This window comes from Pelobates fuscus, chromosome 2 (assembly GCF_036172605.1).
Source record: "Pelobates fuscus isolate aPelFus1 chromosome 2, aPelFus1.pri, whole genome shotgun sequence".
Classification (NCBI taxonomy): Eukaryota; Metazoa; Chordata; class Amphibia; order Anura; family Pelobatidae; genus Pelobates; species Pelobates fuscus.
Genome location: NC_086318.1, coordinates 10,994,603 through 11,022,549, shown reverse-complemented (window position 1 = coordinate 11,022,549; position 27,947 = coordinate 10,994,603). Strand labels below are relative to the sequence as shown.

At 41.7% G+C, this 27,947-nt stretch overlaps 1 protein-coding gene across 1 annotated transcript in view; it reads left to right on the top strand.

Annotated features, from left to right (window-relative positions):
• The window catches only part of SLC5A6 (solute carrier family 5 member 6), a 32,803-nt gene extending 16,245 nt beyond the window's left edge, over positions 1 to 16,558 (top strand). Inside the window, exons 3-16 of the mRNA XM_063440773.1 lie at positions 918 to 983; positions 2,280 to 2,331; positions 3,355 to 3,422; positions 5,122 to 5,276; positions 6,647 to 6,787; positions 8,127 to 8,256; positions 8,413 to 8,501; positions 8,609 to 8,721; positions 9,123 to 9,190; positions 10,276 to 10,362; positions 11,906 to 12,087; positions 12,542 to 12,645; positions 14,045 to 14,166; positions 15,340 to 16,558. Of these exons, the coding sequence (XP_063296843.1) occupies positions 918 to 983; positions 2,280 to 2,331; positions 3,355 to 3,422; positions 5,122 to 5,276; positions 6,647 to 6,787; positions 8,127 to 8,256; positions 8,413 to 8,501; positions 8,609 to 8,721; positions 9,123 to 9,190; positions 10,276 to 10,362; positions 11,906 to 12,087; positions 12,542 to 12,645; positions 14,045 to 14,166; positions 15,340 to 15,495 (1,533 nt within the window). The 3' untranslated portion in view covers positions 15,496 to 16,558. The remainder of the gene's footprint in view (positions 1 to 917; positions 984 to 2,279; positions 2,332 to 3,354; positions 3,423 to 5,121; positions 5,277 to 6,646; positions 6,788 to 8,126; positions 8,257 to 8,412; positions 8,502 to 8,608; positions 8,722 to 9,122; positions 9,191 to 10,275; positions 10,363 to 11,905; positions 12,088 to 12,541; positions 12,646 to 14,044; positions 14,167 to 15,339) is intronic.
• The last annotated feature ends 11,389 nt before the right edge of the window (positions 16,559 to 27,947 follow it).

Below are 27,947 nucleotides of genomic sequence, written 5' to 3'. Positions count from 1 at the left end.
CTTTGGGTCCTGTACCAGATCGAACTCTCATATTGCTACAGTAAAGCTGGCTTAGAATTGTGTGCATTATTTGAATACTCCATAAACGATGTCATAGTTTATTAGTTTTAAATAAGGAGCATCCATTCTATTAAGTGTTTAAAAATGTAGAAAATATTGAAGGTCCACTATAAGCACCGTAACAACTTCATTGCCCCAACCTTTTGAGGCGCCAGCTTACCGTTAACTGCTCATTAGCTCTTCCCAGGAGCACCGGTTGTAGAGCGAGGCTTGAATCAGGAAGCCTCAGACTGGGAGCCGACGAGCGTATCCACTGACTCCTATCCGTAGCTCCCCATTCACAAAATTCAGTGAGAAACGCACATTTACCTCACTCTGGTCTGTGAATGGGGAATTACTGCTTCGTTATTCAAGCCTTAGACTGCAGCAGTTGTTATGGTGTCAGGAGTGTCCCTTTAATATAAACATTAATACACTGAAAATGTTTGAATTGCTTTTTTTTTCTCTCTCCTTTCTTAATGCCCAACACCAACAATCGCTCCTCAATTTTTTTTATTTTTTTTTCTTCTTTCTTCAGCAAGTGTTTCAGTGTGGTGGATGATGGTGATTATATTTAGTGTCACAATCCGACCTCGCCATTGGTCCAGATTCTGCCGCGTTGCCTGCAGCCATCTTTTCCCATGTCTGTTTGTTTATTCTCCTACACCCAGCACCACCCCATCCCCCCCCACGCTCCCTTACATTAACCAAAAGCAGTCTAGCTTATCAGACCTTAGTACATATCACCCTAGGCTTTCTTTTCATGTTTCTTGAAAGCGATGCGATTTACTAACTTAGGATGAATTCTGATTTTATTTTTCCAATTGTTTAACTACAACTACCACAAACAAATCCTCCTGCACCCCTCTGTCTTGCAGTACCTCCAACTGAGATTCGGTAAAGCCGTGCGGATCTGTGGAACAGCGACCTTTATATTCCAGATGGTGAGTTATGGATTGGAGGATATGAAGATATATAAAATAAATTTGTATAAAGCAATTACCCATTACTTGAATTTCCTCAATCTAGATGTATAAATGTTGCAGTGTCGCTAGATTTTAATCTTCTTACGTTAATGTACTGCTCGGTAAATAAGGGACCCTACAATCATTCCTTTTTGATAACTTTGTTTTACTGCTACATTGATGTTTTCCCTATTACTCTACAATCTCGCTGTGATGGGGACAGACAATGAAACCTTTGCCTTGCTGCGAACGTTATTTAATCAGCCGCTGGACGTATTTGGACAGCGGAGATGGCACCTTCCTGGTTAAATAATGTATTCTAATAATGTTCCTTTAAACCTGGGATAGGATTCAAGCCATCTAGCAGAGCTAAACCTGTTTTTAAAATGAGCTGATGGCAAACATCTGTTTTTATTACGGTTAAAAGCGTAGAACAGCGTGATGGCTGATTGTGCTACCATTTACAATTTTCACCTTCATTTTAACTGTGCTTTAAACGCTTGGGTCACACGGAGGGTGAAAATCCGTGCTTTAGCATGATAATCTGATTTTTATATTTATACGTGGGACTGCAGAGATCCCTTGTGTCTTCACTTTCACTCCTTGTCCAACAGGAAGAGCAGGACAAGCTAGTATGGAAAATTAGATCTGTCCTCCCCCCCCCCCCCCCCCCCCCCCCCATGATATACCGGGGGAGGGGGTAATGAAGAGCAGTCACGTGTTCTTATTAGAACATGTTCCGTAGAGCTTCTAAAATGGGAATAATTGACTTGTAGTTGGTATATGGAATATAACAGACGAGGTGAATGTAAATGGCAGGTGCTGATTGATACCATTTTACCTGCACACGTCATTATTCCCACTTACTGCCTTATGATGGTCTGCCTGCTATGATCAGGGAACATGTATTAATTGGTCTCTCATCAAAAGCAATGGGAGAAATAAAACCTCCCAATGTTCTCGCTGTGGCTTCAATGTAGCTTTCTTCAGAGTAACATAGGGGAACTGAATGAAACCCTCATGGGAGCGTTCCTTTAGGATCTTTACAAACTGAAAGCAGAATAACTCTCTTTAAAAAGTAAAAAAAAAAATTTCCTTCATTTATTTTTCTGTTCCCTGTGTCCATCCATTCACAGCGGATGTTTTAGATATTTGTTCGGCGTTCATTCTGTTATCTCCGTGCTTGCTTGCATGGCTGTGCCATCAGTCACGATGGGGTTAAATATTAAGCGCACATTGTGAACCCTTTGTTAACCCCCTTTCTGTTTCCTGCAGGTGATTTACATGGGTGTGGTCCTGTATGCGCCGGCACTGGCTTTCAATGCAGGTACTCACATCGCTATTGTAGTTGGTAATGGCTATAGCATTACATCCTACAGGACAGGGGGATTTTAATCAGAAGGTGTGGCAGCCCCCCGTATAGCGGAGATCTGGTTATTACACACAATACTGCTGGGATCATTATATAGGTACAAGGATAATATAATTTACAGGCGAACAGCCCCTCAATTAGTTTTTTTTACTAATCTGGTAATTGGGGGGGAGTGGGGGACTGCGTTAGGATTATATCGCAAGGGTATTTCTGTGCAGGAGACTGTCCCTTTGTGTAGCCTATTCACACTCCACACCAAGCACGTAGCACTGGGTGACAAACCAGTGTAATACAGAGAGCAGGGGTTGGATTGCACCCAGGTTTCCTCTTGAAAGGGAACAAGGTAACTATGGCAGGAAGCTCTTCTATTAAATGCACCAGGGAAAGGAAGCTATGAGTGAATACTAAATGCATTGATTGTCAGCCCCAAAAGCCAAACTCTGCACTCTTTGTTAACATGTGAGCTGGAACCTACCTAATGGTTTAAATGTTCTCTGGGGCTGACTTAAAGGGACCCTCCACTGCCCGCTACCTGGCTGTCCCCTTCTGAACGCTGCCTCCTCGCAGCTCAGCTCACAATTACAGTATGAAATCTCTACAAAGGCCAAAATGAAATCAAATGCAGCCGAGCTGTGTAGCTGTCCATAGTGTCTCTTAAAACTAAATTCGATTTTTGGAAATTTCCTCTTAATTTCAGTTGATTGGATAACCTTGGAATTTTGTGAAAAGCAAATTGTATAGTTACAGGAGAATTCACTCATTTATTGCAATTGAGAGGCGACAAATTTAATGATACAGGTTACATTATTATCCTCATGTTTCGTTAAGCTGTTTCTATGGATGTGGATCTGCCATTGTGGGGGTCGCCTTTATCATGCCATTGATTGTATCTATTTAACTGTGTTATTGTAATGAATTAAATATAGTGTTTGACTATTTGTTACATTGATACAATGATTCCCCTTATGTTTTTTGCAGTTACTGGATTTAGCCTCTGGGGGACAGTGTTAACAATGGGATTGGTCTGTACACTATACACTACATTGGTGAGCTTTTATTCATTTTGTGTAATTGACTCATGCTCATGGAAACTTTCTGGGGGCCTGAAATAAGCATTTTTAACTGTCCGTTAAAGAAGATCCAAGGAACTGCAGTGAGTGTGCTGCTCAGGTAGTGTGTGTTATAGGAGGTGTGGGGAGCTGCAGTGGGCGTGCTGCTCAGGTAGTGTGTGTTATAGGAGGTGTGGGGAGCTGCAGTGGGCGTGCTGCTCAGGTAGTGTGTGTTATAGGAGGTGTGGGGAGCTGCAGTGAGCGTGCTGCTCAGGTAGTGTGCGTTATAGGAGGTGTGGGGAGCTGAAGGGAGCGTGTTGTTCATGTAGTGTGGGTCATAGGAGGTGTGGGGAGCTGTAGTGTGGGTTATAGGAGGTGTGGGGGGCTACAGTGAGCGTGCTGCTCAGGTAGTGTGCGTTATAGGAGGTGTGGGGAGCTGCAGTGGGCGTGCTGCTCAGGTAGTGTGTGTTATAGGAGGTGTGGGGAGCTGAAGGGAGTGTGCTGTTCATGTAGTGTGGGTTATAGGAGGTGTGGGGAGCTGTAGTGTGGGTTATAGGAGGTGTGAGGAGCTGCAGTGAGTGTGCTGCTCGGGTAGTGTGGGTTATAGGAGGTGTGGGAAGCTGCAGTCAGTGCTGCTCTGGTAGTGTGTGTTATAGGAGGTGTGGGGAGCTGCAGTGAGTGTGCTGCTCTGGTAGTGTGGGTTATAGGTGGTGAGGGGAGCTGCAGTTAGCGTGCTGCTCAGGTAGTGTGAGTTATAGGAGGTGTGGGGAGCTGCAGTGAGTGTGCTGCTCAGGCAGTGTGTGTTATAGGAGGTGTGGGGAGCTGCAGTGAGTGTGCTGCTCAGGTAATGTGTGTTATAGGAGATATGGGGAGCTGCAGTGAATGTGCTGCTCAGGGAGTGTGTGTTATAGGAGGTGTGGGGAGCTGCTGTGAGTGTGCTGCTCAGGTAGTGTGGGTTATAGGAGGTGTGGGGAGCTGCAGTACGCGTGTTGCTCAGGTAGTGTGTGTTATAGGAGGTGTTTTGGAGCTGCAGTGAGTGTGTTGCTCAGGTAGTGTGGGTTATAGGAGGTGTGAGGAGCTGCAGTTAGCGTGCTGCTCAGGTACTGTGGGTTATAGGAGGTGTGGGGAGCTGCAGTGAGTGTGCTGCTCAGGTAGTGTGTGTTATAGGAGGTGTGGGGAGCTGCAGTGAGCATGCTGCTCAGGTAGTGTGTGTTATAGGAGGTGTGGGGAGCTGCAGTGAGCATGCTGCTCAGGTAGTGTGGGTTATAGGAGGTGTGGGGAGCTGCAGTGAGCATGCTGCTCAGGTAGTGTGTGTTATAGGAGGTGTGGGGAGCTGCAGTGAGCATGCTGCTCAGGTAGTGTGGGTTATAGGAGGTGTGGGGAGCTGCAGTGAGCATGCTGCTCAGGTAGTGTGGGTTATAGGAGGTGTGGGGAGCTGCAGTGAGTGTGCTACTCAGGTACTTACTGGATTTTTTACGAATGAGCGCATTCATTATAGGATGAAGTGTGGAAACTTGGACTTTGTTCTAATATGTTAAAAAATACAAAAAACAAGGATCTTGGTGCACATTCTGTCTGAACACTAACCATGGAATGGACAGTCTGTGTTCCTGGTATATCTAGTTTTCAGACCTGTTTCTGCAGAACCAGTTGGTCTGGCTGGCAGTAATCTGACGATCCTCTCTTCTCCCACCAGGGGGGTCTGAAAGCCGTCATCTGGACAGATGTTATCCAGACCATGGTGATGTTTGCCGGACAGCTCGCTGTGATTATAGTTGGTACCATGAAAGTGGGCAGCATCAGCGAAGTGTGGCAAATCGCCACTGAAAATGGCAAGATCTCTGGCATAAAGTGAGTGTTGGCAATCCGCTGTGAATTTACTTGCCTTGCTAATTCAAGTCTCCGTAAGCTGTCCTGGGCTGCTTGCCGGGACAATACGTTATCTCTGGAACTTTTACTGAATTCAATTTTAGTTTATTTTATTTTTTTTATTTTTTTTTCTTTATTGTCCCTTTTTAAATATGTTTTCCACCTCTGCTATGTTATGTTAACAAACATTCAGAAAATCTGTTGATGTGAAACATTCTGTAATCATACCAAATGTCCTCTACCTCTGTTGTAGCTTGTTGAAGTGCTTTGTGTCTGGGGTTTGTCCTACTCGTGACCGTTTATAAAAGTGCAGATTTCAATAGAAATAAGCACTCTTTTATAACTGGGCAAGAAACCCCTTTCTGGCTGTCTGAGACACCAGCAGTCACTCCGACACTGACCGTCGCTCAGGCAGCTCTGTGGTGTGACTGGCACGCTGGGCACCTGCCTTCCCTGTACGACAACTTAGCGAAAGGCCTCTGATTGGCCTCCACCACCAATGACCTGCAGGAAAAATATACATGCTTGTGTTCCTTGGAGTTAAATGTACTTAATGGTTGAAAGAACATTTCATTGATGGGTTGTTGAGAGAGAGAGAGATAGATATATATAATTATAATTTTTTTTTTCTCAAGTTTCTCCAACTGTCAATTTAATGTTTTGGTGAATAAAAGAGGGCATTTGAGCAGGGTCACAGTCCCAGTAGCAACCTGTGACTGTCAAGCTCACCAGTGAACCTTGCAGACTCTATGTAAGCTTGAGTTGTGTAACACTGCGCACGCAGACAGAGAGGCAGCGGCTTTAATATACATCAATATAATCGGGGCATTGGGATTTAATTGAAATTCCAGCAAAAATCCAAAGATTTATACAACAAAGCTGGGACCACTTTGTCCTATTGTAAAGTCTGCGTTTGACAAAAGCCAGAGTGTCTGTCAAATGTTGTCCAATCGGAGCAGCCGTGGGATATAGGCATAGTCTCTCATCGCGAGATGTTCTCTATGGAAGGTCTTGCGGGATCCTTCATAGACCTCAGTGCTGTACTCTTGCAAGTGTACCTCATGCGCGAGAGTACAGCACAGGGAACTGAACAAGGCTTTCAGGAAAAAGATGGCAGGGGCCATGATGGACAGCTTCAGGTAAGTAAACCTACCTTCCACTGCACCATGCAAAGACCCCCGAAAGGCACGAGCAACTTTAAAATAGAGTATGCTTTATTGTGTTTTTGAAGGAAAGAAATAATATATTTTAGGTTTTTCTGAACCCCACAAACAAGCTCACTGGTAAACTGTGGTTTAGGGGACTGCTATTGGCATGTATTTCATTGTCTCCCTCCACTGTTTGTTTTGTAGCTGGAACCCGGACCCATTTACACGCCATTCTATTTGGTCTCTCGGTATTGGAGGAATCTTCATGATGCTGTCTCTGTACGGGGTGAATCAGGCCCAGGTGCAGCGATACCTCAGCTCCCGCACAGAGAGGGAGGCCAAATTGTGAGTGATGGATGATTACAATGACTTCTATCGACTGTACACCTGGAAATTCTCAACTTAATCATATCCTGTCCCCCATCAAAAAAAATCTTACTTAGAAACCCACAAAAAATATTTTCTAGGGTCTTATTTGCAGGGGATGTTTATTCCAGTTAACATTTTTAGTTTAAAGGAACAGTCTTAAAGGACTATTCCAGGCACAATAACAACTTAATCGGATTGAAGTAGTTATGGTGTGAGGACTTACTTTCCAGTATGAGTTTTTAGTCGGGAAGCCCAATACTGAGAGCGCTGAATGACGTGACCTTCTATAAATTTGCCAAGCTTTCCATCCATATGTAGTGAATGACTGGCCCAGTTGAACACCTTCAGCCTCTCCATCCTGGATTGTTGTCCCCTCCTTTCTCCCAGGCTATCATTAATCAATAAACCATTGATTGTTAATTGGTGGTTTAACCCCTTAAGGACCAAACTTCTGGAATAAAAGGGAATCATGACATGTCACACATGTCATATGTCCTTAAGGGGTTAAAGCAGACCAGCAGACTGCTCTCTACTGAGTCATCGCATTATATGCTGTAATTTGCCACCTCGTACAGACCAGTCATTGGTGGAGTAAAGACACACCCCAGGTTGGGTTACTGTTAGACAGGGTGAGTTAATATTCCTGAAAGGACATCTCCGACTCCCACCTATATTTGGTGCACTGAAGGTCTGTGCTGGGGATAGAATGGAGGAATGCGAGATATGCAGCCTTCGTGAGCTTTTTAGATCCCCCCCCCCCCCCTACTCACCTTCGTATAAATACAGAATGAAATGCATGTTTTCATTGGGGCATATCTACTAAATAGTTATTTTACAAAATTGGGGGAGGACGTTCCTTTAAAGGGCCATTCTGAGCACCATAATTACTACAGTGGCATTTTTATTCTTAGCCAAAAATGAATATTCATAAATGCATTTGTTTTGCTCCATAAGCCCACGATGTCATCCTTTACTCCCGACCTGCGTTACTATAAAATCCCTGCTATACGTGATCACAATACCTGGATCTGTGAGAGGTTTAGTTCAGGCTTTCTACATACATAAAACAGACTTAATCTAATATTCCCAAAATCGGGTGTCCATAGCGCTCGATCTCTCAGCAGGGCTAAGTTAGCAAGCAGACGGAGTCATTTTCTGTTCAGGGCAGAATTCCCCACCAAGCTCCAAAACCTGAGACTCTATAGCAAATATGGGAACATAAACCAATATGGTGTGGGCTTTCCATCCCTGGTTCCATGTAAAGGAGATACTCGTTCGTCCTTGGCCATGCAATCTGTTTATTCTCCTTTACCAGGTCCTGCTATGCCGTGTTTCCGTGCCAGCAGCTGGTGCTCTGCTTCGGCTGTATTACGGGGCTCGTCATGTTCGCCTATTACCAAAAAAATGAAATCCTCAACCCAGAAATTATCTCCACGCCGGATCAGGTGAGGAGCTGTGAGATTCAAACCATCTGCATTATTTACCCATGTGATCACCATTCTTTCTCTGTTGGGTTTGTCATTTTCGTGTGCTCACTCTGTATCCTTCCTTAAGAATTCCCGTTTCAGTCGTTCTCATACTCGCTCTTCGTCCTGCTCTAGATGGTCCTTTACTTTGTGATGGACATTCTGAAGGATCTCCCTGGTCTGCCTGGGCTGTTCGTTGCTTGTCTTTTCAGTGGAGCGCTCAGGTAATCTTCTGTTACAGTGGTGTGTAACTATATATAACTATAAATTATATGAATTGGTATTATAATATCTAACTGCACGAGTAATTCTTTACCTATTATATTCCCAGTACCATCTCCTCTGCATTTAATTCCTTAGCAACGGTAACTATGGAGGATTTCATTAAACCGCACTTCCCACATCTGTCGGAGTCACGGGCTACTATGCTGTCAAAGGTTCTTGGTGGGTATTGTTACTAAAACTACCAGTTGATCAATCCCTTGGGGGCATTTTAGTAATCTGTATCGTTACCAGATTATCCTCGGGGCATTGTAGTAACCTCTATCATTGCCAGACAATCCCCGGGGCATTTTGCTAGAGGTTACTACAATGTCCCGGGATCGTCTGGTAATGATGATCTATATCCTTACTAGATGGTCAATCTAGTCCTGGGAGGGGGTAAAATGTAGCTCCCCCCGATGTCGAGCTATAACATTTAGAGTTATATAAAAATAACCATTCTAAAAGCAAGCAAAGAATGTCTTACAACTTCTGAGGAGGCACACTTTTTTTTTCATTTTTATTATTTTCTGGTTGTAATGGCAACAGTGGCACTTGGTTTGATATCATTTTGTCTATTTCAGCTCTGGGATATGGTCTCCTGTGCCTTGGCATGGCCTATATTTCCTCTCTGATGGGCTCAGTGCTGCAGGTGAGACCTATTTACTATTAAACTAACTGGAAAGGCTCTGTGTATCTCCAGTATTGCAGTAGAACTAAACCTGTGATTATAGGGCTGCGTCTGTCTGTTATGCTGCAGGTATAAAGGACAGCGCTTATGACAATGATTGACTGGCAGGTAAAGTAGACTGACTCGGTTCCAGGAATAGGGGTAAATCCAGTGGTGTGGATTTTAACATTTGTTAAATATTGGGGATAGAAAAAACTCATAAATCTAGGAAAGAGAAAGTACCCCTTCATATGTAGCTGCATCAAAACTAATCTATTTTTTTTTTTATTTTTTTTTTTGCCACTTCCAATTATTGGGACACAAGTTTTGATGCCTGCTAATGAAATCTTCCTAAAATGTTACCTTTTGTACATGACCAATGGTTCTGGTGCCCGGTGTCTGTATGTGCAGCATTTTGCCCCTCTCCAGCTCCTGGTACTTGATCTGCCAGGAGTCCATGTCGCCGTGCTCTCACAATGCAGGAGAGTAGAACCTTGAGGTCTATGGAGGGTCCCGCGAGGCCCATTAGGGATGGCTAAGGGAAATGACAAACATTGACCGTGGTGGCTCCTCGTTTTGTCAAGCGTAAGAAAAATACTGAGACAAACGGTTTTCTACCATGTCTCAGTATATAGTTCATTGAAATTCCAGCACGGTCATTGTGAGTGTTTCATGAGGTTTGTCTTTATGAAATGCTCATTGTGGAAGGGGGGAGTTGGCCGACCCCTTTTAACTCCTTTCCGCTCCAATTTAGCACATAATTCATGCTTCCTAAACCATGTAAGACATTTAACATGGTGTTCATGGGAATACCTGGCCCACATGTTCAAACTCTGACACTGCTGAGTGATTGAATCCATGGATCAGATTATCTTCATTCTGGCTATTCTATCACCATGCGGTTGCTTTGCCCCGGATCATATGGTAGAACATGGACAGAGAGCAACTCTTGCTGATCTTGGGTGTCTCTCTGGGTTCATTCAATGTAAACACTGTCTGCAGAATTTCAGAACCTTTCAGTAATCGTATGATTTCATCAATGTTTTCTTCCCAATCTACCTTCACAGGCTGCTCTTAGTATTTTTGGAATGATTGGAGGACCCCTCCTCGGTCTCTTCTGCCTTGGAATATTCTTCCCTTTCACCAATTCCATTGTGAGTCTGTAACCCATGAATTGATATTCTGTATCGGTGTGTATATTTTATTTCATGGTGGGGGATATTCTGTATCTGTGTGTGTGTGTGTATATTTTATTTCATGGGGGGGGGGGGGGGGGATATTCTGTATCTGTGTGTATACATTGTATGACACTACAATGTAGTGGGATATTTAAAGAAACTCACATTTATTATGGTTTATTAAATGTTTTATATTCTTTTTAAAATACTGGATCCCTTTGTATGGTTTTGAAAATCTTCAAAATACGCCATAAAAACTCAGTTCACTTCTGTCCAAATCTCCTCCTATTCCTGTGCTGTCATAAAGTCTGATTTATTTGTCCAATAAGGTGCTTCTCATAGAGTACCACTGAGGAAACACCGCTTATGTTGTGGCAATCTGATATAGAGAAGCATTGGACCCCTAGTCACTGGGGGGGAGGGGGGGGTATTTTTACATTTAGATCCCACCCGTCGCCCATAGGTGGGGGGAGGACAATAGGTCTCCCACCTCCCCCGCCCCATTGTCACTGCCACCCGTGGCCCATGAGTGGAGGACAATAGGTCCCTCCATTGCCATTTAAGGCCTCCACCTGTGGCCCATGGGTGGGGGCAAATGGGGACTCCCCTATGAATAACCCCTTCTCGCGGGGCAATAGTGGAGGCTCGGACTATGTCTCTCACTCCCCCCCCCCCCCCCCCGCTAGTTTAATAGATGCCACCATGGGGACATTTATTGGGAAGGAGGGCAGGGTGCTTTATCTATTTTTTTTTATTTTTTTTCAACCGCGAGCAGCCACAGGCTGCTCACTGTTTAGTATACATGCACCTACTCGCGGTATAGCAAGTAGGGGCAGATTACGAATACTTGGCAATTTTTACTTTGTATTGGTAAAGTTGGCTGAAAGACCAACCTTCTACTGTAAGCCTTTTAGTAGATGGCTCCCTGATACCATGGGAATTAAGGAGCCATCTACTAAGCGGCTGTAAGATGCAGCCGCAGCACGGATCAGATCGGAATTTCGTGCCGACCGAAAAAAGTACTGAATGTCGTCCGAACACGAATGGATAAGCTGTTCTCATTCTGTTTGGACGAAATTCAGTAGTTTCGCCAACGTCCTGCCTAAATGACAGGACGTTCGTGAATAATGAAAGCAGGCCTCGTGAGATCACGGAGGAAAGGGTGAGTATTGTGGAAGAAAAATTTCTGACCTACAGGAAGTGGGTCAGAGCGGGTCAAGCATAAGAAAAATACATAAGACAAAGTAAGGACTACTTTGTCTTATGTTTTAAAGAAAATTAGTTTAGATGGAAAGAAACGGAGAACAGATCCTGAGGGGGAGAGAAGAGGAAGCGATTGGGGAAAAATAAGTTCGGCATGACCGTGCTGCTTTAAGAACTATTCAGTAGTTTTTGTGATGGATGACACACGTGAAAAGGGGTGTAAGCACGTTAAATGATATAGCCATTTATTAATCTAGCGGTCCCATGCAAGTCTGTTAGTGGTTCAGAGTTCACTGACTTCCCGTTCTACATTTAGGGTGCGATTAGTGGTTTAGTGGCGGGACTCGCAATGGCCTTTTGGATTGGAATTGGAAGCTTTGTATCGAGAATGTCCATGGTCTCTTCGCCTATACTAAATGTCACCAGTATACCTGAGGCTGGCAATCTCACCACAGCCGTGATGACAACCCTGTTGACCACTAACACTGCTCAAAAGAGGTAACTCAAGATCTTTTGGGGATGTTTTCAATAATCTGCATTTACTGTGAGATAAAGCAGATTAATGAGGGTTTTCAGGCTCTGTGCGGAGCCTGCAATGCGTGACATTGTCAAAATTCTGCATTTATAGTGTTTTCTGTAGAGTATAAAGATTCTAAAGGCAAGGGACAAGTTCTCATGATCAGTAGATATTCACAGACCGTTCTTCTTAAAAAAAATAAATAAAATTCTGGACTCTCCTGCACTTGGCTTTAACCCCTTAAGGACACATGACATGTGTGACATGTCATGATTCCCTTTTATTCCAGAAGTTTGGTCGTTAAGGGGTTAAAGTTGCTGGACTTTGACCCCTGAAACTAGCACGGCTTGATTTATGCGAAAACTAGTGCAGGTTTTTTATTTTTTTTTTTTATTCGTCTTTATTGTGAGTTTACAATCCCTGTCTTCGTTACAGTGTCACCGGCCTGGCCAAGTTCTACTCTCTGTCCTACATGTGGTACAGCGCTCACAACTCCACCACGGTGGTGATAGTGGGAATCCTTGTGAGTCTGCTTACAGGTAAGGAGCAGGAGTTTGGTTTGTAGTAACATTATTTTTGTTAAGTTTTCTCTGGGATATCGATTGTCTGTGGCACTGAGTATATGTTTTCTTTCTGGACAACTTTTTCCAATCTCTGTGTTGTCCACAAACCTGTAGCACTATTGCTGTTCTGTACCAGGAGAAATGGTTTTGTAGGTAAAATACTGGTGATTACTTTTTATATATTTTTTTTTTTTTCTCAATTGGATTAGATTTCCAATGTGCTAGGGTTGTACTGAAAGTAATGACTGTCAGGACATAATTCCTTTATTAACAACACAAGACGTTTGGAACTAGAGTAACTCTTTATCTACAACATGGTACTATGCAAGTTATTCTCATCTAGTGGCGATAAATCTGTGCCATTGCTGAACCCACTTGTCCAAGCCAAACTTTGAATAAAAGTCTCTGTGACACTTCGTTACCAGCATCTGATGGGGTACTTCACTTCACCTGTATCATGAAAGCTCTGCCCTAGAATACTTTCCTTTATTTGACTGAGCAAGTGCAAACGTTTTTTTTCTTGTTGGCTTTCCACGTGTGTTCAGAACTGTTGAACTGCCCAACCCAATTCGCCCACCATGTTTTTGTATTTATCTGGGACGGCTGTTGATGGCCTTCCACTATGTGTTTTGTCTTCAATACCAGTTTCACCACCTTTTCGGGGGAAATCTCAAATGGGCATTACTTTCAGAACAACTCTCATATACTAATTCAATGTAGTGACTTTTTTAATTTTTTTTTTTTTTCTATTTTTGCATATTTGTTTTAGATCTTCTCTGATGGTAATATATGAACTTTTTAACACTGCCCAAACTATAGATTTTTCAATGCACGTGATTTTCACTGAATGCAAGGATCATTCTGGTCTTTACAGGGATTTTTTTTTCTCAACCCATATATTGTGCCTAGTAGGGTTTACTCCTAGCTGCAGTTACTAATCGCTATCAATCATAGCATCTGCTAAAAATTGTACACAGCCCTGTTTGTTTTTGTTTGTGAAGCTTTGTGTTCTCCCGAGCCTCTGACTGTGTGTATGCAATTTGGTGTGCGCGATGCATGCACGCTGCCCACACACCCTGGATGTATAGGAGATCGGACATGCGAGTGTCTTTACACCTTTACCTTGGCAATTATCCCAAGTTATTCTGGTTCTTGGTGTGACCGTTTAAGATGATGGCGGTCCAGGTATCCAGCGGCTATCTGTTTTTTATATAATTATTCTGACTGTATACAGTATTAATATTTAGTTTGCCAATAAGACCATGGCTCTTGGGCACACAGATATCCTTGTTTTATTAAAGTAAATTAATATTTTCAGTGCTAAAGTATAAATCCAATTTTCCAATATCGTGTTTTTTTTTTTTTTTTGGCTTAGGTCCAATGAAAGGAGCAGACATTGACCCACGCACGGTCTACCTCGTTCTTCCAAAGCTTTTGTTTTTCTTACCGGAGAGATACAAGGAGAAGCTCCGTTTTGGGGTGCCACACATTGCAGAGGTAGGAGAACATCGCTCCATCAGACTTCTACAGGTACACTGGGTCACGTTCTGGCTATGTATCATTCCTAAATATATATCTGAGGGTCCTGAAGCTACCTGTAGCAGATTTGTAGGGCACAGCACTAGTATTTTATAGCATGCTGGCGACAGATTACCAATGACAGTGATCAACCCCCCTCCCTTCCACCAGTGCTGCCCAAGTCTTACACTTGGCTAGTCCTCCTGGACATCCTTACCCCTCCAGTGAAGGCAATGATGTCACTAGAAGAGGATCAGATGGCTGGTTTTATAGGTCTCTACACTAGATTGAAGGTTAGTTTATCATCTTTTCTCTTCTCCTCCACCACCATGCCAGCAAAGCAAGGAGGGGTGAGGTAACCATGCCAGAAAAGGTTACTCTAACCAGAACAAAAGAGGTGCCCTTCATTCAGGTTTATCTCACAGCTGATCGCTTCAGCTCCTTTGTTTGCCATGCCCTGGCCTAATGCAATCTTAGCCGTGGGCTATAATTCAAAACCATAATTCTATGTCTTCAATACTTAACTCAAAACATTATCCTTACCCTCCGCATATAACCCTAATCTTTATTCCTAACCCTGATCTAAAACCTTCCTATAGTCCCCAACCCTATTCTTACTAAAAATAAAATTCAAATCCAAAATCTTGCTACTAAGCATTATCCATCAGTCATTAAATAATGCTCTGTTAAAAAACTTCCCATTCCCCCTTACTGCTCTCCCTAATCGACTGAATAGTCGATCTTTTTAATTAAAAAAATGTTAAGGACTGGGTGTACTTTAAGTAACCAGCCTGGCATAATATGGTCTACAACAGATGGGAGTTAATCTATTAAATAGCTGCTAGAATGTTTGAAACGTGAATGACACAATATACATTTGGATTTAAATGCAGTGTAGTACAAAGCAAGATGCTGAACTCTCCTGACTCATTCCACTGCTTTCACTTGTGTTAATGTACATAGTTAATATGATGGATGTGCTTGTGGTGTGTAATGTGTCAATCTGTTTAGCAGTATTAAAGCCTAAATAGGGTTCACTTGTCCACCAGCTTTATTGATGTAGAGGTCCCAATTGACCACTGAGACACATTTTGATCAGATTATAAGAAAAATTCACCTTCTGAGTTGAGCTTGTATTTTTATTTTTTACAGGACTGTCCAAAAGCGGCAATTGCAGAAAAACCTTGCAATGGTTTTTTAAATGGAGACACCCAAATCCTGGGAAAAGAGGAGATGGACGAAAGCTACGGTGGCTTTTTTCGTTCAGAGGGTGGACACTCTTACGTTGTTCAAGAGACCTCCCTTTAGATATTTTGAGAACAAAAAAAAAATTCAGACTTTCAGAAACGTTATGGCCAATATCACCCGAACACCATGACATGTAATTTATGGACCTTCTACTGATTCTGAGAAGATGAGGGACTGAGATATCGCTGCTAGGTCTTTAAGTTGTTTGGCTGACAGTTCCAACACTTGGTCATCTAACTCTTGACGTTCTGTAAAAGTAATCTCTCTGCCCTCCAGCGGCCTAAAAGTGGTATTTTTGTTGTGTTTTTGTTTTTTATATTCAGTGGTATGTTTGTCTAACGCACAAGATTAAAAGATGTACTTAGTCGACCACCTAGTAAGAGTGAGTAACTGCTCACAGAAGAACCACAAGCACTAAGTGGATCCGAAGATTCAAGTACAGTCAGATACCAATCAAATAACCTTTCAGAATGTCCATTTGTGCAGTGTTTTCTGAACTTGTTTGGTGGAAAATGTTAATGTTGCAGTGAGAAGATAAAATGTGACCTATTATGTTAATATCCATTTACAGGTATTGTCTTGTGCTCTAATGATTCTGGTGTTCCATCACTTACTCGGGGGATGTTGTCATTGAGCAGCCAAACGGCCTCTTTGAAATCTTTCTACCAGTTGATAGAAGTTGGGAAACTTCCGCGTAATTGGACTAGCCACAGTCTTCCTTGTAATTTGTTTTTGTTTTTTGTAGAATATTTCACCAGAATGGTAAAATTACCTACATTAGGTTTAGACTTGAGCTGGGCTCAAGATCTTCTGAATGAAGAAGAATCTTTTGTGCAGAACTCTGCAGAGACCATATAGAAAAATCATACCCCATTCTGTTCCTGACCTCTGCCTCATAAAGATGCCTTTATAAAAATTCAGATTTTTCTTTCTTGCGTAAATAGATTCTCTCCATTGATTTGCCATGGAGGCGCATCTGGTTCTTTCAAATTCATTCTTTTAAAAACTGTTAAAGGGTTACCAAACACTGTTCTTCTCATCATTCAGGTACAATGTGGGGGAAAGTTGGTAATTGTATACCATGCCCCCGTTAACACCCGTGCTGTTTTCGGTTTAAGTACTGTGTACTATTTGTGTACTTAACAATCAAAGCCTCGAAACAGATTTTTTATTTTTTTGTTTAATCTGTTAGCTTATACTAGAATTGTTTCATACAGTTAAATCTTATTTTTTTTTTTTTTTTTTTTTTTTTCAGTCTTGGCTTCCTCCAGTTGGAAAAAATAATATCTTGTTAATTCTGTCTGTCACCCGAAGTATAGTGCTGGATTGTTCTTTTCTGCCATACAATTTATAGGTTTTTAGACATTTCAGCCACATTTCCCATGATGCACAGTCCTGATGCACGAAATTAAGTCCACAGACATTTACATTGTCTAAGTCGAGCATCGCAGTGTTTGTTCTAATGTTCATATATGTGATTATCCCAGCCTGTGCCATCAGCAGCCTATGTGGTCACCATGTCAATGGACGCTGAAACCAGAGCACAGTCATCGAAGATGATAGCCGTTCTTAGATCATTCTTGTAGGCAACATTTTTTTTTTTTGTTTGTTTTTTTATTTTACACTGTAATAATTGGGAATGAGTAGAACATGCTGCAGACAGTTTCTCAGTTGTGGATATGTTTTTAAATGGAGCAGCTGTGACCGTCACTGTGCTTTGTAAGAAAAACGTGCCTGTTTGAGGGATCACGTCCTGCCAGTCCACCTTTTCAAGGTCCTCGCACGGTAGATTGCCCCACTGTATAGCGTAGATATATATTTATTTACCAGTAATATAGTAATTACTGCCTGGGTAAAGTGCAAGCACTACAAAGGAGACCAAATACAATATTTTATTTATTACGGAGCAGAGAATTCACGTGATCGCCTACGGGTATAATGCTTGCAAGCTGCTACACAATAACTTTCTGCTAGTTTTGCAGAGTTTGTATTTGATTTTTTTTTTTTTTTTTTTTTTACTTTATCCATAGAATTTTTCTGAAAATACAGAAGTCTCTTGCTAACATTGTTAGAGCCATTTATCATGGAAAACTGGTTTAAAACTATTCAGAAAAGTAAAGATCCGCTTTTTATTTTTTATTTATGCTTATTCTGTATATATGGTGTTAACCCTCTGGCCTCCAGCTTTCCTTAATAAACAGCTCCTCGTAGAATGCCCCGTCCAACTGTCCCATTGTAATTCTCATAAAAACAACAAATTGTCGCCTGCTTTTTCTCCAGATCTCTTCCCTCTCTCCTCATAGTACATCTTTACTAACTACATTAACAGATACTTTTAAACCCACACACCTAGCTGGATACAATGGATTTCCAGCATTGTGGACAGATACAGGAACGTTTTTGACTGGTTTAAATATTTATTGAATATCTTTTTATGGCCGGACCTCCCTTTTCTATGTGATTTTTGTGACTGATTCTATTGTAAAATGTTGTCTCGATCTGAATAAATTATTAGCGTGCAGCAAATGAATAGACTGCATCATTTAATATTTGTATATAAACCTCCAAAGTAGACCTTATGTCCTTTTTTTGTTTCCATTTAAATCCATGGGATGTAGTTATCTTTAATTGGAATGGCTCCAAACCGTGATGTTCTATACAGACTTTAATCATGTTCCATGTATGTGCCTTTGCTCAGGACTAGTTCTTTATTGCAGTAAAAGTCTGAACAGGGCAGTTATTTAGAACTTTGGATTCCTTTCAGAAACCTGGTCCAAGTACGTATTTTTATATAATATGTTTCATGCGAGGATGGAACCCGTTCCTATTCAGACCAACGTTTTTGCAATCAGACTTTATAACCATGCGTTCAGCTCATGTTTAAAATAAAGTGACCGTGACTGGTTTGACTGGCATTTCCATTTGAATGTCTGAATATTATCTGAATGGCGTCACGTTTGAAGATAAACGATGACCTGATTTTGAAATCGTGTGTTTTTTTTTTGGGGGGGGGGGGGGGGGGGAGTTTGAGCAAAATAACGGTGGTAGTATTAGAAGACTTGTGCAAGACAGTTAGGAGTTTGTCAAATCCTGTTCTACATTCTGTAGACTAATACTTGGCCACATGAACCCCAGGAGCTAGCAATCCATCCCTTATGTAAAATGGAATTAATAAAAATAACTTGTTTATGAATAGTGTGTGAAAATGTGTGCTTTTGTTCTCCATTTTCGTATTAAAGTAGGACTTGTCTCCTCTAGAATACCCCAAACAATCTGGGAAAACAACTTGGCTTGCAGTCAATTACCTGGTTATGCCTTTTCATTTGAGTCCCAGTTCAGCCAAGATGCCCATTACTGATACTGCTAAACAGTGTTTGTTTTTTGTATCTGGGTGGTTGGTGTCTTTCAGATTACAGATCGATAAGACCTAAACCCATATACGTTCTTCAACCCAATGTCTGTTAATATGTCAATCTGATCAAAGATCTGGGTCAGCTAGAACATCTGTAGATGTTGTCGTTATCACTGGTGTTGACTACTTTGGGAGGCCTATCTCTATATTAACTTTTTTTTCTTCTTCTGAAATATTCATAGTCCTAATCATGGCAGTGAAGAAAGCAATCGTTTTAACAAAATACTGCATTTTCTATCTGTTCTGTGTACATGAAATCACTGGCAGGACTGCTACAGTTGTGCAAAGTCATTCTTTGTTTTGTCATTTCTGAATTGAGCCATGCTCGATTTCATTGTACTGGTTACTTGTAAACGTAAAAACGCAACATCCAAAGAACTTTTTAATACTTCTGCTTGAGTTGTCCATAAAACTTTGTGTGTTTAAATGCCACTGAGTGGAGCTATTTTCGAATCTACTACGGCCTCGATTTAATTCTTTGGATAATCCTTTTCAGATCATCATTCAATCTGTCAGAAGAACTTTCAAATTATTTTTCTACAGATGTCCGCATTAACGCCTGTGGGAAGTTTTGTAGATAAATCATTTAAAAAAAAAAAAAAAAAAAATTCTAATCGATTGTGATAATTTGAAAAGTTTAACCAAAAATATTAATTGAAAGCCCATAATTCTAAGGATGTGTCCTTCGTATTATAAGAAGTTGGTCCATGTTGAAATCTCCCCAGAAGGATCCCTGGTATAAACTATTTGCTTTTTGTTCTTGTGTAAGGTTTGTCCTTTTCTCTCGATGTATCTCATCTCATCTTGTGCATTCTCTCAGTACTTTGTAGCTGTAGGATAGGTACCAATCAAGCCAAAGTGAAATAATACGAGTCCTTTCTGGGATTAATTGCACTGAATGTTTTGCCAAATGTATTTTTGTTTTTGTTTTTTTGGGGGGGTGCAGGAAATTAAAATTACATTTTTGTGTAATGGTGTGAAATTCTCCTTTTATATTTTGCCATTCCTTCATTCTGTAAATGTAAAACAAATGCAATAAATTTAAAATTATGCAAATGTTGGCTTGACTGAATTTTCTGTATGGATCTATCGATGTTCAGTATTGAACTTTTGTGTTTTTTGGTTTTTTTAGGAATATGTTTCAGTACGTTACAAAAGACTTTGCTCACAAATATTACTGGGTATTGAACACGTGGTAAAGCTATTAAAAGGCAGTTGCAAATGTAGGAGCCAACATTTTATAGTGAAGAGATAGGAGTACAACAATAATGAACTGAAAGACTCCTTGTCAATATCCGCAGACCTGACTAATCGGGGTGAGAGGGGATAGGAGTCGAAAGAGGTGATCGATATATAGTCTTATACGGATTCTAGGAGTAGTCCTATATATCTGCAGATGCGGAATATTGGTCTATGTAAAACAAAAAAGGACTTGGGAAGAAATGACTGCTATATTCGATGGCATGAGACTGTTGGGAAGTCTTCAAAGGAAGTTCACACTCTAGTAACTGGTCCCAGTTGAGCCATGGATGTGCTACATCTTCAGGAGTGCCCCTGCATTGCCGTGTTGTGCATTTATAAATACACACATTTCTAAAACTTGTTTTCAAAGGACCTGTAATCTAAAACCATATGAAATCATTTGAATAGGGTGTAAAATGGTGTATGCTTTTATAATAAGGTCCAAATCCAGTGGCAGAGCAAGGTAACAGCAATGGCTATTAAATTCTATATAAACTAAATAAAAACTATGGGGGTGCTGGTATTGGGGGCTCACACTCCAAAAAATCCCCAAATTATATACACCAATAATACATCACTCACAAATAATAGATGCTTAGACAAAATGTGGTTTCATTTCTCAATTGGGAAAAAATATTTTTTTTTATATAAAGTGTAAAGCAATAAAATCACGCTTGCAGACAAACTAGCGTCAATAAATTTCAATCATGTAATATACACCAGTTTAGAAAGGATTGCCTCATCACCATAGCTTGCAAAAAGTATGCAACATAAGGACATGTAGCACATGTAAGATCAAATATACTCCAACAGGTGGAAAAGCCTAAATTTACTGAATGGAAGTCCACTCCCAGAAGTCCTCTTGTAATATTGATTAATATAAAAGTAGTACTGGGCATTTCATTACCATTTTATGTATATCCAAAAAGAGGGGCATCGAAGGGAAGATGGGTTTCAGCGTACGTGGCCCTGTCTGAATTAGGTCTTCGCGCTCTACCAGATCAAGATTGAATATATTCATCCACACAACCACAAAAGAGCAGTAAAATCGGTGAAGTATCAACCACCTTGAACTTTCACAGGCACTGGATTCCGGTATACTTGTACGTCTGCCACTGGCGAGATTATTCATATAGCGCCATCAGATTCCGTAGCGCTGTACAATGGGTAGATCCACCCAATAAACACTGTATGTATATAGTTTAGGACTTATTTTTTTGGGGGGGGGGTGTATATACCTTATTAGTATTTATTTTCGTTTTCCTTTTTTTTTTTTATCTTTTTTTGCCCTTTTAAGAGTATTTTTGGATATACCCATTTGGTAATAAAATACCTATTGCCACTTATTGAATAAGTATATTATTCCATATTACAAGAGGCCTTATGGGAGTGGACAACCAGTAATTAATGCTTTCACCTGTTGCGGAGTATACAGTATGTGGTCTTGCATATGTTCCATACTTTTTGTAAGCCATTTCATGAGATTAAGCCAATCCTTTCTAATCTGCATGATTGAAATGTATTGACTATAGTTTGTTGGCAAGGGTAATATTTTATTTTTTTTTTTTTATCTAATAGATTTTTATTTTTTCTGCTGGGAAATTAAACCTGTTTTCTAAGCATCAGTAATTTGTGAGTGCTGTATTTGTTTTATTTTTAGTGTTTTAAATTTATATATGCTCTAGGGGCGGAGTCTGACCGCCAAGCTGCACGGACGCAGGGGAAAGGAGCTCTGGCTAGGCGAGCAACAAATAAGGCATTATTATTACAATGCTCAAAAACCTCCCAGGGAGCACTACCCACGTCGAGGGTGCACTCCGGTATTGGGTGATACCCGTCAGGAGCCTGTCGGAGGTACACAAAGTAAACACTGACTGAGGCCTGCTGGAGTGGGAAGCGTGGAGAAACGGCCGCTCTCTACGGCACCAGATCCCCCGGAAAATGTTGCAGACTTCCTATCTCCCCCCCCCCCCCTCCAGACCGGTGGGGGATATCCCGGTCTCCTGCCTGACAGGAACAGCATAACCACAAACCAGCTTCTTGGATTACACAACCCGCAAGCACACGGGACACGTGAGGCATACTTAAAGATGGACTCCCAGCAAGGGAGAAAGACAAAGCACGTGGGCGGCTATATGCCCTCCCACCCCCTGGAAGCCCTAGACCGGCTGTGCCTGAGCCTCTGCATGACACTGCGGGGCAAGGGGGTACCCTATCAGCAAGCGGCCCAACTGGTAGCCACATGGCTTCGACCTATAACCCGCCGACGCTACTACGATCTCCCATCCCGGGCTTTCCAGGCGGCCGCCCGACCACGCAGACACCGAAAGTCGGCGATACAAGCAACAAAGCCACATGACCCGGGTCCACATACCCGCTCTTATCCACAGACGTGCAAGACAGCCGGGCATAAAACACAGAACCAGCAAGACTCCAAGCGACACACCAGAGTCGCAGCGGCACGCAGGAGGTAATGCCGCATAACAGGGCTGGGGCCCAGAGACCCATGCCACCCGGGTACACACACTGTCCCTCACGCATATGAGAGAGCGCCCGCCAAGCCAATATCACAAACAAGCAACCCACCTGACCCGCACACTCGAGCCCAACGCAGCTCAGCTCCACGCTCCCAAACAGCAGCGACGAGCCAAGAGAACACACGGGATAATGTACCGCGACACCCCGCAGGCCTAAACGGTATACCCATAGGCCTCAACCTACCACCGAATGGCCAACTCTCACCTTGGCAGGAAGACCCACACAGCGCCGCTCTGGGGGACACCACCATACCGGTGGGTATAGGCTGAAAGGGGAATCCCTACAGGCACACAGTGCTGGACTCTAGCCGCTGCCTCACGCACCTCATGGGACAGGGCTACCGCTAGCAACACCCTATAGCGCAAACACTCGCCTTGCGGCAAGCACACAAGTCTGACAAGACACTTGGTAGCTCAACCGCACTGCCCAGATGCCAAGCCAGGCTCCTGCTACTTAATCTTGATTAACAACTGTTCAACTACTATATGATATATCATAAACGGTGACCTACAACTTCTCGTACAACTATTGATCGACATGCAGCAGTGAGTCCTTAGAATAGTGTGTTTAGTATAAGCCTTTTCTTAACGCTCAGTGACAGCATATGCACCAGAACAGGCATGTTATGCAATACTAATTATTATTTTATGTTATTCTTCTAATACCTCTGTTTAGAACTACTCATGAACCTGCTACAAGTTCACACAACCTAGACATCCCTGACTAGCATGATAGAAACTGCATGTTTAGCCTGTGACAGCATAACAATACGGGTATAGCTAGAATAGCGTTGTTAAACATTAATGGTTTTATTTACTTTTATTTTTCACGCTGACGTTCTAACTGTATAGCACAGCCAGCATACTCCCTTATTTACCTAATCTACTTCACTGATACTCTTCAGGTCTGCTGATCCTTATGATTGAAGCACCAGCCTAGTTTTTCAAGCAGACTTGTTTGTTCCAGCACTCAAAATACTGCAGTAGTATACAGCAAGGAAACCTAATTCACACACATGCTAACCTACATTGCAGTAACACTTCACCATTGTTAAGCCTGTTATGTTGATCTTGCTTATATTTTAAAAAAAAATTTAAATGTGCACATACGCTTGCCAATGTTAAGCCTATATATATATGTGGAGCACTCCCAGAAGGAAAGAGACCCAAGTATCTGGTGGTAAAATTTTTTTCACAATTATTGTGTACAGAGCTGTAAGGTGGTAAGTGTCCGAACTAGAGAGGAGGTTCCGGGTGTTGTGGAGCCGGAGATGTTGCAGGTCAGCTGGGTTGGAAAGGTGGGCACTTAGCATAATGTTCACAGGTGGATAGCTGAAATTTCCAAGAATAGTAGGGGGAGAGGGACAAAGCCTTGGCTGGCCATGGCCAGTATTACATCAACATGTTTTGTTCCTCACATGACCTTTCTCAAGATATCCTAGGCTGGCATGTTCTAAGATGCTTAGAACAGGAGAAGCTAGGAGGAGATGATCAATCAATTATACATTTAAAATAAAGTATGTCTACTGGACAACATTATTATTGCCATTTATATAGCCTCAACAGATTCTGTAGCCCTTTACAGTATTGTGAGAGGTGGGATTTAACTATAAATAGGACATTTACAAGAAAACTTACAGGAATGATGGGTTGAAGAGGACCCTGCTAAAAAAAAAGCTTACAATCTATAGGAGGTGGGGTATAAAATAGGACAGTAGATAGCAATCAAATAAGGGGGAGTGAAGCAGAGCTGGAGAAGAGAAAAAGAAACAGGTATGTGAAGTAGAGGTTAGTCTGGGAGGCCATAAGCTTTCCTAAAGAGATGTGTTTTAAGGCACTTCTTAAACAATGGCTTGATTGACTAGGGGAGAATCTGATGGTGGGCAGGCTATTCCATAGGAAGGGAGCCACCCGCAAGAAGTCCTGCTAGTGTGAGTTGGCCATACGGGTGTGAGCAGCGGACAGGAGAAGGTCATGGGCAGAGCAGAGAGAACGAGAAGGGGCATACCTATGGATCTGTGAAGAGATATAAGAGAATTATTCAATGCTTTGTAGGTATGGGTTAGTACTTTGAATTGACTCCTATAGTATACAGGAAGCCAATGTAAGGACTGACAGAGGGGTGAGGTGTGAGAGGACCGACTAGAGAGGAAAATCAGTCTGTCGGCAGCATTCATTAGACTGTAGCAGGACAATACGGTTTCTGGGAAGACAAATTAGGAGAGGGTTACAATAATCCATGCGAGAAATTATTAGAGCATGGACCAGCTCCTTAGCATCTTGCGTAAGAAAGGGGCGGATGCAGGCTATGTTTTTAAGATGGAATCTACAGGATTTGGTAACATAATGAATGTGAGGCTCAAAGGTGAGGCCAGAATCAAGTATGACACCAAGATCGTGCGCTTGCAAGGATGGACTTATGTGGATACCACTAACTTGAAGCAAGAGCGAAAGAGGAGGAAAGACCAGGCCAGTTTTAGAGAGATTGAGTTTCAGAAAGCGGGAGAACATCCGGTCACAGATGGAAGAAAAGCAAGCAGTGACACGTGGCATGGGAAAGATCCGGGGAGGAAAGATATATCTGGGTGTCATCAGTGTACAGGTGGTAGTGGAATCCAAATTAAATAAGTTTGCCAAGAGAGGCAGTATAAAAAGAAAATAGAAGGGGACCAAGGACAGAGCCTTGGGCAACTCCAACCGAGACAGGACAAAGGGAGGTGGTATCATTAGAAAAAGAGACACTGAATGAGCCTTGGGAGAGATAGGAGGAAAACCATGAGAGGACTAAAAAAGCTGATGAAACTAAAATTTGCAACAGGGTTGATGTTCCAGGAGGAATAAGCCAAATCATTTAAGTAAATTAGAAAATAGGATAAAAAACAGGATAAAACTTAAGGATAAAAACAAGGAAAGGTTAAAGGATCTTAACATGTATAGCTTGGAGGAAAGACGAGACAGGGGCCATATGATAGAAACATTTAAATACATAAAGGGAATCAACACAGTAAATGAGGAGACTATATTTAAAAGAAGAAAAACTACCACAACAAGAGGACATAGTCTTAAATTAGAGGGACAAAGGTTTAAAAATAATATCAGGAAGTATTACTTTACTGAGAGGGTAGTGGATGCATGGAATAGCCTTCCAGCTGAAGTGGTAGAGGTTAACACAGTGAAGGAGTTTAAGCATGCGTGGGATAGGCATAAGGCTATCCTAACTATAAGATAATGCCAGGGACTAATGAAAGTATTTAGAAAATTGGGCAGACTAGATGGGCCGAATGGTTCTTATCTGCCGTCACATTCTATGTTTCTATGTTTGAAGAGTTTGGAGACAGAGAGCATGATCAACTGTGTCAAAGGCAGCAGAGAAGTCAAGAAGTATTAGTATGGAGTAGTGGCCTTTGGATTTAGCTGCTATTAGGTTGTTAGTAACTTTGATAAGAGCCGTCTCCGTAGAGTGGAGGGGGTGGAAGTCATATTGAAGAGGGTCATGGACAGAGTTGGAATTGAGGAAGTGAGACATACGGGTAAATACAAGCTTTGAGGAAAAAGGGAGCAGGGATATGGGACGATAGTTAGAAGGGGAGGACGGGTCGAGAGATGTTTTTTTTTTCAGGATAGGTACTACAGTGGCATGTTTAAGGTCAGCAGGGACAATGCCAGAAGAGAGAGCAGTTGAAGATGTGTGTTAAGTAAGGCACAAGACAGGGGGAGAGAGATCTGATCACGTGAGATGGGACAGGATCAAGCGGGCAAGTGGTGGGGCGAGAGGTAAGGAGAAGCGCATCAATGTTAAACAAAGTACATATAATGAATCTACAGAGTAAAATGAAACTGCAAATAATATTATTTACAAAAAATCTCCAGCACTTTACCATCTAGTTCTTCATTTAGCCCCTTTGAATGTAGAGTATTTATCAAGTAAATCCTTTTAGTTGCTTCTCTCAAAAGGATTGTTTGCCCAGGATAAATGTAAAGGGACACTTTATATACAATTTTCAGTTAAAGGGACACTATGGACGCCCAGATCACTTCAGGTCATTAAAGCAGTCTAGGTGCAGTGTCCTAGGTCCCTTAACACTGCAGTGATAATTATTGCAGTTTTAATAAACTGCAATCATTACATCACAGTGTTAACTCCAGCTCTAGTGGCACTTTAGTTCCCCTTTAAATGTGATGGTTTAGAGTTACGGTAAAGCCTAAAATGTTTAGCTATATAAGTATTGGGTTTAGGGTTAATTATTGAATGACAATGTTCCCTAAATCATCCCCTAAGTTTGTTAAGCCTGTGTAGGCCATATGTAATAAATAAATTACAGACAAGGTATTACAAGTGAAGTGAGACGTAATGAGGTAAGTTTATTTTTTCACCATTCACCATTATGCACAGGTAAGGCATCAAGTGGAGTTACACCTATTATCCAATTCGATGGCTACTTGTATGTATTTCTTATATTTTACATTTTGGGGGCTGAATTATTTTTCAAATGGATGGCCTTAGTAAAAGCGACCCTTGGACTTTTTTCTGAACATTCTAACCAGGGATCTGGAATAAGTATAGGCCAATATCTATTGATGATCTCATTATAAATTATATTAAACCTAGTTACAAATACCTTTGTCTGTCTTTGTTCCCTCCCCCCCAAATTCAATGTTGACCTGGAATCATTCGAGCTGGTCAATATATTTTTGGAGAAGGGCTATAGACCTTATATAGTCTATAATGCTTGCATTAACGATTGGAAGTTATCTAGAACTAGGCCCATTATTTACCATCAGACCTCACAACAGTCATTGGGAGACATTCACCCACATAGTAATCAAGAGGGAGTATACTGTCATTATAACTTGATGCCCTTCAATTTTCTTTTCCCAACAAATTATTAAGCCTACCAGAATTTTTTTTTTTAAATTCTTTATTTTTGCTCGTGCATAAAGTTACAGTGGATCTCGCATCGCCACAACAGCGAATGCGAGGGTTGCAGTACATTTAATGATACATGTGGAGTAGTAGTGAAATTTGAAAAAAAAAAAAGATATTACTTTGCATCATTTGAGGGGTTAGCACGATTTTTTACATTTAAATGTGTATAAGATTATTCACGTTGTATGCAGCTTAGTGTCATGTAAGGTAAGGTAAGGTAGTGTTCTCAGGCTTTAAGAGCAAGCTGGTTTGGGCGTCAGCTTAAACAGTAATAATAACAAAGCTAAAGCTATGGTGGGAGGTTATCCTCGCCGCCTATTGTGTGGGTGAGCGTGTGTAAGCCATACTTTACATAGGTTAACAGTGTCCACATTAGGTTTGTCAGAGTCCAGAC